Below are 13,666 nucleotides of genomic sequence, written 5' to 3' on the forward strand. Positions count from 1 at the left end.
AAAATCCATATATGTGGATATTGTCTTTTCAGAGAATTAACTATATTTCCATCATTTCTCTTTGGAAAATAATTCCATGAAGTCCACATCATTTCAGAAAGTCCAAGTAAACTCAAAGATAAGGGACAGTATCTCAATACATATGATATATCTATCCAGAGATACGTAAAGAAAAATAAGCTAATGTAAATTCAAACTTACCTGCTACTTTTCCTCGGCAGAGGTAGATCCTTCTGGTGAAAAAGAGAAAGGAGGAGAGAAGAGAAGAGGGGGAAGAACAGATGAATTAGCCTCACTACAAGAGTGAAATACAGGAAATCACTTTTTATAATAATAATAATATTGGGAGGGATGAAACCCTCTTGAATGGTCACACATGCAGATCACACAGCACACACAGTGAAATGTGTTCTCCACTTTTAACCCATCCAAGTACCAGGAGTCTAGTACTAGGAGCAGTGGGCAGCTATTGCACAGCGCCCGGGGAGCAATGTCCAATCCCCTACTGACTGAGCCACTGCCGGACATATATACAGTGGGAAATAATGATTAAATGTTCTGTAGGTGCTGTTAGAAATTATGAATTGGCATAATAATAATATTGGTTAATACTGAAACAAATGAACTTATTAGATTCATATGCCTGATAAATTACCTGAAGAAGAACCCGAAATGTTTTTGCTTCTAAACAATCTTTTAATTTCATATGCGTTTTCTATTTTTAACTCATCATATTTCTCACTGATGTTGTTTTTATGCTTTCACATCACTTTTTTGTCTTTTAGCATACAGATAGGTTGTGCATAAATCCAATTCGTTCAAGGTCACACATTGTACTGATACACTCTACACATCTGCGTAGGCTTAGCATAAATAGGTTTCTTGAGTTATTACGGAGGAAATATATTCAAGAAGCAACAGATTATTTTTTGGAAAGCTTTATGCAAAAGCAACAAAACATCAGATCGTATAATTGAGATGAAACCCAGAGGATGACAGGTATTACTAGGCTGTACTATTTCTTTAACAGTTGTCTTTAACAAGTGGTAAGATATTTGTTTTGCTTATATGACCCTTAAAATAAAGCTATATTCACTTGTGCCCCCTTTACACAGATTAGGTCTTATTGTGGACATCATTGGGAGTTTTCCTGAGCACACTATTTCAAAAGAAGAAGCAAACGGCATGTTTTAAAACACTAGCAAATGTTTTAAAATTAAATAGTAGCTCATGCTGGGATGCAGCTATAGCTAGTTTTGTGATTCCTTTGTCTCCTGCAAGTGAAACACAGTTTGAAAACTGATCCCTGCTAAGTGCTCAGAGAGGAATCAGCAGGTTGAGTGGAGCCAAAGTCAATTTAAAACATGTTGCTGCTATATTTATGACATCGGGACAACAGCAAGGACTCTGATGGGATTAGGATCTACTGGGAGGAATCTGTGTGGCGCTTGTTGCACATCTATTCCCAATTTGATTCCACTTAACACTCGACTATGGTAAGATCGGGTTGCCATCAGTTTCTTTTGTCAGCCTGTACTGCACTATTTATAGAGCTATTTTCTGCAGCCGAGTGTCTCTGCTCAAATAGCTATCATTATTTGTTTCGTTTGAGTCAGAGAAGGTTTAATGAATCAGAGGCGTGTGAGGAAAATGAAAGGAAGTGAGAAACCCCACCAGGGTCAGATAGGTTGATAATAAACCAGCTTGAGAGGAAAATAAGAGACTGTATTTGGTTTTCCGGTAGAACGAGAATGTCATCCTGTTAGACCTCCTGAAATGTGTCTCTCTCACAGTCTATCTCTTTGTCTTTGTATAAGTAAACAAGCATTCGAAAGCCAAACAAAGCCGAGCTGATGAAACATGACTTGACAGCTGGAGCTCTCGTCTCCAAACAATCTCAAAACAAACTCACAACACAAACTCGCTGATTTACTTTCCAGCACTTAGGCATTAGATCTGGCACTTAATGCAAACCTATTGGGAGCCAGCAAGCAGAAGAAAAGACTGCAAGACACATTGTTATGCATCAGAAACAGTTTTATAAAAGGCTTGTTGAAGAAATCTCTACCACAATCTTGACAACAAGGTCAGTATAAGCAGCAGTAAACACATGAACAAAGAGACATGACAAATGCTACTTTGCACTGACTACTTAAATAAAATGGTCTATATTGTAGGAAATATGCTTATTCCCTTTCTCTTGGTGAAAGTTAGATGAAAAGATATGTACCACTCTCGTGTGTTTAGTATGGAGCTCAAACCAGGAGCCGATAGCTTAGCATAAAGATACGAAGCAGGAGAAACAGGTAGCCTTGCTCGAAATGTTCAAAAGGTTGCTTAAAGTGTTAGTGGATCTCATTTGTATAATCAAAACGTGACATTAAACCTTTATTTGTGTTTTTAGAGAGGTTAATAAGCTGCTCATTTTTCTTAATACATTTGGATTAAGTTGTTCTGTCCACGTTGAAGTGTAGCTTATCTGCTGTTTGCCTTGCGATCTCAGTGTAAGCTAAAACAAATAAGACTACATAACTACCTATAAAACTACAAAATTGTTGTTTGTGGACAGACTAAACCTACAAATATAATGTTTTAATAACTTAGCTTTAGAGGTGTATTTTTGTAACTTTTGGGTGAAGGATAGCTGTTTTTGGCTGTCTGTCGCTTCATATTTAACATACAAACATGAGGTGAAATTGATCTTCTAATCCAAACCTCTTAAAGAGAGCACACTAAGGTATTTCCCAATATATCCAACTAGTTATTTAAATTAAGAGAGTGATCACTTTTTCTTTTATGGGAGTGACATCACCCATAGGGAGCTCTTTCTGGGACGGAGCAAGTTACATCATCGAGAGGAAGTGAGCTCGGCCAGGGTTACTCCGCAGAGAGTGTGTGTGTGTGTGTGTGTGTGTGTGTGTGTGTGTGTGTGTGTGTGTGTGTGTGTGTGTGTGTGTGTGTGTGTGTGTGTGTGTGTGTGTGTGTGTGTGTGTGTGTGTGTGTGTGGTGATAGGGATGGCTAATGGATAAAACCCAACACCTGCTCCCTCTCGTTCTCACTGTCTGACAGACGGCTACGTGTTGTTGCCATGTTACTGGTTACTCGAGCATTTCTATGAACAGTATTCTTCTTCGTTTCTCATGAGTGACCATGACAACCTATCAAAACTCTGATTTATATCCACTTCGCTTCAGCTACAGGCAAAGAAAATGAACCTTGCATATTACAAAAAGGATAGACAGTATAACATTGGATTTGGATTGCAACAAAAGTACAAGGAAAGGCAGTCAAATCTCTAAAAAGGTACAATATTGTTTAATAGGACTGACTGTCATCTTTTTAATGGTGACGCAGCTGTACATCACCTTCACCAAGGAAGTCGCTTTTTAAGATGTTTGTCAGCAGGATTAAGAACAAACTACTGGCCCTAATGTTCCTGAAAACTTTGTGTAAGGATTTAGCATGGAGCAAAGAATAATCCAAATCATGGTGCGGATTAGTGTTACTTGACACAAGTCTCATTCGCATCTCTCATGAGAATTCAAGTCCGGATTTAAGACTTCCGTGAAACAATAAAGAACACAATCGGGCAACAAATCTGTGAACAGTTCCCTCATAAAACAAATGAATATTTAATTCTTCAGGCATTGTATTCATTTGTGTATACAATAATTTGTGGGCAGATACAGCTACACAGCCCCACAATAGTTCATTCAGAAGGCTATTTTGAAACATCTTTTGTAAATAACAAATATTGTGCCTCATGCAATTTGGATATTGTTCAAGTTCATGTTTAAATATGATATTCCATTTTAAGGCGTTGATGAAAATGTCGGCCCTACATCAGTATTGCTATAACCCCAAACTAAAGGGTTGTGTCTACATTTACATTTATATTCATACAATTCTATTTTATCAAAGAAAGCAATTGTCATAGTGGGCCATTTTAGAAAAATGATCCTGACATGAAAAAGACGGATAAGTGAAGCATATGAAGTATCAATAATGTAATTACAAATAAAAGAAAAGCCAAGGGTAGTAATATAACAGTAATCACAGGCCTGGATGATCATTATGTGTGATTGTTCACCATTAAAACACATTTCCTGCCACAACGATTACACTTGAATGTCATGACGTGTCCCCACACTTCACCACACACAGCAAACCTCACACTAACTAGACACTGCATCAATATCCGCCTGTGGGGAAATAGATGGAAACAGCAGAAAGGTGTGATACTCCCCACACACACACAAAAGCATGCACACAGTCATTAATACTGTAAGTGTCATATTTCTGCTGTTTTACTGAAGGATCAATACGTTAAAATCAGACAAGAAGATGTGCTGATGGTAAAAAGTTGTTCTTCAAGTGACTGCAAATCATTCTCTTTCAGCCGCTATACAGTTCATTCTGAAAGAGACGTTCAAAAGTGAAGAGAAGGTGTCACATGATTTTGTTCTGTTTTTTTGTGCGTTATATTTACCCAAAGATAAAGCGAAGGCCAACTGGAAACCGAAGAAAAGAAGAATGTTAATATGCTGCTGCTCTGGGCTTCTGTTCTGTTTCTACTGCCAAAACTGACAGCAGATTGCGAGGCAAATGTCACGCTGTGTATTATTCAGTCTAATGGTTGTACTTAAAAGCTTTGAGATCAATGGTCATTACACTGAGCTCTAAAAAATAATGTCTCATTGAAGGACATTTAACCTATTTCTCTTTCTTTCTACACCAGATCTAGTTTAGTCCTTAAATAAGTGCTTTTTCTTTCCTTACTTTTGTCAATTTGTGTGTGTTTTGGCAAATAATAAGCTTTCGGCTTTAAAGATGTCTGGCACGATAATTCAGGCCCAGTTAGAGTAGTCCAAATATTTGAAGCTATTCCCAAATATATTCTGTCCCAGATCTGTTGCTTTGATCTACACTTTGCTGTCTCAGTTCAAAACCTAGCCTCGTTGAATAATACTGACATCAGAAGGACGTGGTGGGGCAGAACAAAGCGGTGGGCATGGCAGTGAGTGACAGGACTTGGCAAAGAGAGCTGGATCGTCTGCAGTGATCACACTCTTATCCCTTGTGCTTAGCATATTGGAAATGGGCACACTGCCCAGAACAAAATATTGGAAAAATGATGATAGTGTGTGTGCAGTGTGTGTGTGTGTATGTGTTGCACTGCATAATCCTACAGCAGAGAGGTGAGACATGTCGTATGACTGCTGTTTGTATGTGTGTGACTGTAAGTTGATCCACACACACCTTAATGCTCGAGCTGTCAGGATCATCTTCACTTGAGATGAAAACGATTCATCTCAATGACACACACTCACCCGCAGTTATAGACTTATATAGTGGAGCCACTAATCATTCTAGTTTCTTTTTCTTAGGTTTCGTGTGAGAAAATAATGGCGTTTGGCAGGAAGACCAGTACTATGTGATGATTTAAAAAAAAAAATTATTTGGCAGTAATGAAAACAGTAATATATGACCTTATGACTATCATCACGTCCAATCACCGCTTTCGCCAAAGATTTCCCTCTAACTAGGTGGCAAATAAAGCAAAAATGAGCGAATATAACCACAAGTGGTCAAGGTTATGAATTTAAACAACATAATGGGTTAGGTTTAGGAAAGGATCATAGTTTTTTGACCGGACGGCAGACACCCTATCCGTTTTTAAGAGTGTGCTTAAGACCTTCCTTTTTGATAAAGCTTATAGTTAGGGCTGATAAGATTCAGCCCCTAGTTTTGCTGATATAGGCTTAGTTTGTCTGGGGACATCTTCCTTCTGTCTGTCTGTGCCTGTGTACTCTCATGTTCCGAATAACCCAGCTTCCCCAAATGTCTTTTTGGTGTCTATCTACGCCGGGTTCCTGAGTCGTGGCTGATCCTGTTGCTGCGGTCCTGTATCCTGGATCATGTGTCCTGGATCCGGAGTCCTGGATCCTTAGTCCTGGATCCTCTATCCTGAGTTCTGGATTTAAGTCCTGGAATTCGAGACGTGGCTGAACCTGTCTCTGCGGTCCTGCCTGACTCTCACCATACTACTTCCCTGATGGCTCCCACAGGATTGTTGACATCCTCGTGGATTCATCTTCTTATTATAGACACATGCATTTCCAAACATTTGGTCTACCTATGCTGTAAAATGTATTATCTCTTTGATTTACACACGGCATCTATTGCACGTCTGTCCGTCCTGGGTGAGGGATCCCTCCTCTGTTGCTCTCCCTGAGGTTTCTCCCATGTTCCCCTTTAAACTGCGGGGTTTTTCTCTGGAAGTTTTTCCTTGTACGATGTGAGGGTCTAAGGACAGAGGGTGTCTTATTGTCATACTGATATTCTGTACAAACTGTGAAGTCCACGGAGACAAATGTAACATTTGTGATATTGGGCTATATAAATAAACATTGATTGACATTGATTGATTGATTGATTGATTGATTGATTGATAGTTTGAGTTAAACTGAGGAAATGAAAATTGTGAAGTTACTGTACATGCGGAAGTTAAGTTGTCAACATAAATAAATCAACAACTTCTGGGTGAAAGTCCTTTGTTTTTTTACCTATCCATCCACCCCAAACTCCTCTAGCATTTGACTTTCCCGCTTTTTCCACCAAAACAATTTATCTGAGCGTCTTATGTTACCACAACGAGAAATGAAATGCAAAACATGCATTGAAAAAGCATGCGAATGATATAGGAAATGTGTGTTATTCATTCAATACGAGTTGAACATTACATTTTTACATTTGTATGTGTTTGTTTGTATATGTTTCTAGTCATTGTGCTTTTTATCATGTTTAATTATTGTTTTATTATTGTACTCCCATTGTGTTATTTAATATTGTTGCCTGTACAGCACTTTGGTCAACTGAAGGTTGTTTTAAATGTGCTATATAAATAAATAAAGATTGAGATTGAGATTCAGCATCTGGTGACAGCAGGCTGGGAAACGGCAAGTCTCTCTGGACAAAACCATCTGTTAAGTCATGTACTTTATTGTAATGTCATTTATATTCAGCCCCATGTCACGCCCTCACAATGGTATGCCATGTGGAGCTGCCAGAAAGAGAGGGTGAAAGTGAAAATGAAGGTAAGGAAGAAGGGAGACATAGAGAAATATATGGATTGATAATAGGAGATGTTGAAGGTGAAGGATAAACTGAGTGCTAAATAAATAAAATAGAAGTGTAGAGTATTGTGGAAGTGAGGGAGACAAAGAATAATTAAGGAAGACATAAGGATGAATCAATCAGGACACTAAGTGACTGCAAGTAGCCATTAAAGAGAGTGAGTCCTTCCAAGAAGAAGGATCTTTCAGCAAGCGCTCCAAAAACAAACACATTTACGTCCAGGTGATGAAGCCGTCTGAGCCTGCTGCAATTATGATATGAAGAACTCAGGAGACACTGTGTTCTGTTGCGGCAAACTCATCGAAGATAAAAAGCAGATGCGTTACAGGAAATGTAGACACCATGTCTCCTTGACGTTGTTTGTCCACCGGAGAGTGCTGACAAGTTATATTTTCTATTGTAAACTTCCTTCTTGGTATACATCGTTAAAATTATTTAACGACTACATTTAAGGAAAAATGTACAATACAGTGTTTTTACTGTCATGTACCGGGAAGTTGGCAACTGATTCTCCATAAGATTTATAAGAAATGTTATGAACCTTAGTAGTCAAATAGATCCTATTTCTGTATATTTTACAACGTTTTTTAACCATTCAAAGTGTATTTACAGTTTGTATTAAGTTAACAATGCATGCATATGATTTCAATGTGGCTGTGTTTGTTAAATCAATGAATGAGAGGCCTGATTGCATTTTCATCAATGATACAAATTGGGTTTCAATATTGATTGACACTAAGCCCTACCTTAGTTTTAGCCCCTTTTTTTCAGTGTCCACAATCATTAATGAAAAGTGATGTAATCTCTACGAGACACGAACAACACACACACACACACACACACACACACACACACACACACCCCCCCCCCCCCCCCCCCCCTTCCTCCTCCTCCTCAAGTGTGAAAGTAGATCCAGACAGAAAAGGGATCCAGATATTGTAATAGCCTCTTAATGGGGTCTACTGTAGCCCACAGCTGCTGCCTGCCTCAGGTCTATGCTGCGCCCCCCTCTCCCACCACCACCCGCCCCCCCTCCCCCGGGCCCTTTCAGCCCCCCCTGCTGCTGGTGGTCAGTCTTCCTCCCTGAGGGCTCACAGTGCTGTTAGGCCACCATTAGTTCTGCTAATGGGCCTGACAACTGCGCCACATCCGCAGCATTTAGACCTCCTCTGTCTGAGATATGGATATCGGCCACTTCAATGGAAATGGAGAGTAGGGGGAGAGGGTGGGAGTCAATTTGATATGTACGTGTAGGCATGAAAGTTATGTACAAACACACCCACACACTCACAATATGCTTAGTGTAGCCACTGCATGAGCACAGACCTTATTATGCACTCTGACTCAAATCCAAAGTTTGACTCACCGGTAATCTTGTAAGTGAATGTTTGCTGTATGACTATCAGTTTGTTCCTGATTAAGTCGGAAACAAAGTCCATCTATGGTGTGTGTGTTTGATTTCATTTCCACTGACAGGGTTCATGTTTAAATTTCAACTACAACTAACTTGTGAGAAATATGTAAATCAAAAGGAGCAAAGTGACTCAATGTCTTCTCATCCATACACCAAACTCTGCCAGAAAGACTGTTTCCGAACTGGATTTTTCTTTTATTTCTTCTTTTTATGTAAACAAAGCAAACGATACATGAATCATCTGAGTGAGTGAGAGTTCTGCCTGATAATAGAAATCTTGTGTATTGAAGAAATCAAGTCCTCTACACAACTTCTCAAAATAAGCTTATTTAATATTCAAACTAAAACTATTCCTTGATACAGGCATTTTAACAAGCAAAAATGACACATTAACAATTTACTCCTTTATCTGGCAACAATTTGGTAAGGTACGGTTGGTAAAGTTATCTGTATATTAACATTTGTAAAATGCAATGGTTTTACATCTTTAAAAGTTAAGTTATATTTTCATACTAAATATTTCTTAATTGTCCTTGAATGTAACTGAATACTGCTGGTTTTAAGACAGATGGTCATACAATAAATAATTTTGAATAGGTCAGTTGGGTTTTTAGGAAGTATGTATGGGCATTTTACAATCTTTGATCTTTCTTCTGTTTCTCTCTCTGCACTTTACCAGAAACCATTATCAAAAGCCTCAGTCTAAATCTCACCAAGATACAGTTCACAGGAAATCTTCAACAACCAGCAGGTAGAGATAACAGATTTTTACTAAGAATAAAATCTTCATTTACTTACTTAATCAAACACAGACATCAATGTTAGTGTCTGCTTAATCCGTCTTAAAGAGTCTTTGGGTTCAAGAAAAGCGCTATAGAAATATAATTTATTATGATTATTAATCCACTAGGCCTTACAACAGGATGGTAAGGCACTTGCGGAGTTAACTCTGATACCGGCGGTGTTACTGCTATGTTTTCCCAGCTGAACAACAACATTTGTGGAGGAAATTTTCTGACGTTGCTGTTCTATATTTTATAAATGAAGAGCAATCTTCAAGAGCAGAATATCTTGGCAGAATGTGCAGCTGAGTACTTTTACTCTAAATTAATTCACCAGGAAAGCATTGGCAGACAGACAATGGCCCTGCATAGTAAGCTTTGCCTGCCTCACTTGATTAATTTCATGCAATCGCCAACCGCACAGAGGAAAGCCTTGGGGAAGCTTTAACCAGCGCCTTCCCGTGTCTGTCATTATGTACAAGATATGTGCTAAGTGACTAGCTTCATCATCCAAAAATAACAACATAATCTACTACTCAGTCTCTTTCAGCAGCTCAGACTCATCACTGTTTTTATAGTGGATGATGATGATGATTTTCTATATTTGTATTTAATGCGACTAAAGTGCCAAACCGGGTTAACAACCAAAAATACAGCTCAGTAAAGTGCTCAAAAATGTCATTCCATTTCAAGATTGCGACATAATTTACCACTTGGCGTTGGACAAAACCTTCTACCTTCTCTCCCAAGCACTGCAGATAATATCTTCTACAAAGACAGTCCCTTTTTGAAGGACAACACAAGCCATTACAGTCCGAGAGCCAAAATAAATCCACATAAAAAGGGGTCGTTTTAGTAAATCACATATCTTATGTCCTCATAGAAAGAGCAATAAAACACAAAGTTAACCTCATTCTCAATTACACCTTGCTAGAGACTGTATTTGGTATGTCCTCCTATGGAGTGGCTTTAAACCTGCCAGTTTCTTACTTGTAGTGTAGCTGAGCATATACTATAGGGTAAATACATATTATTCTGAATCCAAATCTGTTATTTAGCAGCTATTTCAATCACTGCACTTATTTGTTTTGCCTTTACAAATTGTGTTTGTTCACTGTCAAAGATGTGTTAAGATTTTTCCAAACAGTAACTTGTGCACATGTGGACAATCTTGCACATCAATGAGCTGGACGTTTTTAAAAGAATGAAATATCATGATTTTGCAAGATATTCAACAACAACAATAATAATAGCTAAGTGTCAAAATAGTCAGCACTTGCACTTATTCGGAATTAATATATGTTGCTTATGTACAACATTCAAACAAAACAATATGGTGACAAATAAGGTTAAGAAGTTCTCACCTGCAGCCTCCGTCTTCGGATGATCCCAGAATCATCCATGGCGCGTGTCCGGGGTCACCTGTCGTAGTGTCACGTGGGCTCCTGTGGTTTCCAGGTGACGAGGGCGAGAAGACGCACTACTCTCGCGTGGCTTTCAGCGAGAGTCAATTTACTACTAAACCGAAATGCTTGGCGTTGTGTCGTCCGTTTTTAACATCACCAGCGAAAAACAGTGATCAATTGCTGCTGTTTTGGTGAGGGTGGTCATCGAAAGCTTGCGAAAAAACGTATCTTGTCTCGCAAAAAAAAAAAACTTTACAATCAAAATATATAAAAGTGCTCAACCCTGGCACTTAGAGAGTGATGGAGACTGACATGGGCTGCTATGTGGTGGGATCTGCTGAATGAGAAGTCCAGCTGAGAGACACAGAAGAAGCCCAGACTGTCAGACTGAAGCTTATCAAAGCTCAAATAAGATGAAACAAATAAGTTTGCACACATCTGTCATCCCCGAGACATCTAGTATGAGTCACAGTTTTAAATAATAATATAAGAATTGCACCAGTTACAGCAAAATGCAACTATTGTCATCCTGTAAATTGCCCCTCTCACAACGATCCTCTCATGGAAGCTACGGGCTGCAGAAATCCGCTACATACTACAGGAGTCCACGCCAGCTAAAGCACAAACACCATTTCTGGGCTGAGAAAGCTCCAGTGCATGCATGTACACGGAGTTCATAGCATGCATATTGCACATTATTGCCCAACTACAAATCTCGATTTTATGGCACATCCAGGCGCTGTCAAAGGTTTAAAAAAAAAAAGGCGAGATCAATGACAATTTAGCGACTCTTTACGTCCCTCTGGTGATGCACACATCGGAGCTGAAAGCAGGTTGATCACTTCGCGTTTTCCTCCTTCGATACAAAGATTTGTCCGTGTTTCTGTCTTCTCACAGGTACACGATATGTTGTTCACTATGTTCTTCTCTGATGTAAGATTGATTTTCTCGCGTAACGATCTGTGGTCGCTGCACAGGCTTCGCTCCATCCTCAGCTCTTACCACCCACTTCCTACTACCAAATGACGCTTAACCCTTCAGTCACCAGAGGCTTGCATCAGCTAGTGAAGAGGGTTTTGATAAACAAGTTTTTCGAGGTAACATTTTTAAAGGAGGACATTCATTTTTGCACAGCTCAGGTGAATCAGTAATATAATACAATAATTAACATTAAAAGGAATTCTTGAAAATGATACAATTCAAGCAACAGTATAATGATGAGCTAAGTGATTAATAGGTAGGCTACCCTCTAATAAATGAATTGCTGTAGTCGGTTTTCAAGCAAAAACTAGAAATAGCACAGTGGCCGTGACCGATCAAGTTGCCATTTACTCCCTCAGTTGGGCAAAATAACATTGTATTTGTACTGAAGACGTTGAAGGACTTTAATGTAAATGTGTGTTGTAGTGAATTTGGCAGTATATATCATAGCTGTTGCACATTGCACCCAACTAAATACACCCCCCTTCATCCAACACTTCACTAGAGCGCAGTAACATCTCCAGGGTTCGCAGTTGTACAAGTGCTTAGGAAGCTATGGTGGCCTTCGGATAACATAAAAACACTTTGGGGCCCTATTTAGATTAAGTGTTGCTTTTTTCTGTTCTGAGCTACCGTAGAACATGGCGGTGCAACATGGTGGACTCTGGGGAAGAGGACCCTATGTAGAAATTAAGTGCTCGTTCTAAACTAACACAAAAATCCTTAGTTTCAGGTCATTATACAATTATCAAAACAAAGACACAATTGTTGTATTCTATTTCTGCTCATACATTCTTGCAAACATTAAGCACAATATTAAGTGCATTTTTGGTAGCAGGTGACTTAGCACTATATACAGTATGTATGATACCAGTGAATAATTAAATGCTTACTTTATCAAGGCTATGTTCAAACTGTGGCCAAAGTGTCCTTAATCTGACTTATGTGCATAATGTCTTTTGAAATCAAGGATATCTTTTGGGCCACAATAATATGTGTCACTCATCCAGATAAGGTCTGATTATGCTGCAATGCTTCCTTAGTCTGAACAGTCGTATCAGTCATTGTACAACTTTCTTGTCACTCTCAGCTGACATTTGTTTAAATTGTGTGATACCAGGAGTCACTTGTGAATTCAAACATGGAAGACAGCTGCGATGGAGGAAAGTCAGTAGGAGAAAGTGAGATGTGAGACATCATAGTTTATATGTGGGCTTACTTGTGGGTCTTATTGTAAGCATATTGTTTCAAAGAATAATACAAATGGGCCACAGAACAACGCCGCTGCAAGGGTTAAGTGCCTTAAAGGGGAGCTTAAAGAAGCTCAAGACTTAAATGAATGTTATGAATTATAGATGAAACCATAAGAGCCGACCTCAGTGACCTCTTGCTTCTGTCAGCAGTGTGATGCATGTGAAGTTTTGGTTTTGTTATTCTAGTGAGTGTGGGTCAGTGCTGGAACATGAAAAGTGCACTGGAATCTGATATTCACCACATTTAAAACCGCCAAACAAAACATCTTATCTGAGCAATACATTCAAATAAGGCTTGCAGTGTGAATGTAGTTTTAACGACTATTTGTACAGTACAAAGGACTGATTGAGGGCACTGCCACATTTTTAAATGAAATTTACCTGAAGCTCAATATCATCAAAACCAATGAGCTTATAGTCGACTAAGAGAGGAAAAAGAGGCCGCTTCCTGTCCTGTTGTCATCCAAGGAGAGAAAGTGAACAGGAAGCACTCATACAAGTACCTTGGGATCTAAACCAATACAAAACTTGTTTGGATCCACAACACTGAAGCGCTCTTCAGAAGGGACAGAGTAGGCTGTTCTTCATGGAGGATCAGGGCCTTCAGTGTGTGAAACAGTGACCTGTAGATCTTGTATCAGTCCTAGCCAGTGCTCTGTGCTCCGCTGTGGCGTTCTGGGGAGGTGGTGTCA

The 13,666-nt window shown here is 39.1% G+C and overlaps 1 protein-coding gene across 3 annotated transcripts in view; it reads right to left on the reverse strand.

Annotated features, from left to right (window-relative positions):
• Nucleotides 1-11,756, reverse strand: part of LOC307043810 (microtubule-associated serine/threonine-protein kinase 1-like) — a 72,736-nt gene extending 60,980 nt beyond the window's left edge. Inside the window, exons 1-2 of one of the 3 annotated variants that reach the window (XM_079688678.1) lie at nucleotides 10,699-11,756; nucleotides 202-230 (exon numbers count right to left, since the gene is read on the reverse strand). In XM_079688678.1, the coding sequence (XP_079544804.1) occupies nucleotides 202-230; nucleotides 10,699-10,737 (68 nt within the window). In that variant the 5' untranslated portion in view covers nucleotides 10,738-11,756. Of the gene's footprint in view, nucleotides 1-201; nucleotides 234-10,698 lie in introns of all 3 variants that reach the window. The other 2 variants (XM_079688676.1, XM_079688677.1) reach the window with 2 other exon arrangements.
• Between the last annotated feature and the right edge of the window lie 1,910 nt (nucleotides 11,757-13,666).

This window comes from Notothenia rossii (genome assembly GCF_949606895.1).
Source record: "Notothenia rossii genome assembly, chromosome: 1".
In the NCBI taxonomy this organism is placed as follows: domain Eukaryota; kingdom Metazoa; phylum Chordata; class Actinopteri; order Perciformes; family Nototheniidae; genus Notothenia; species Notothenia rossii.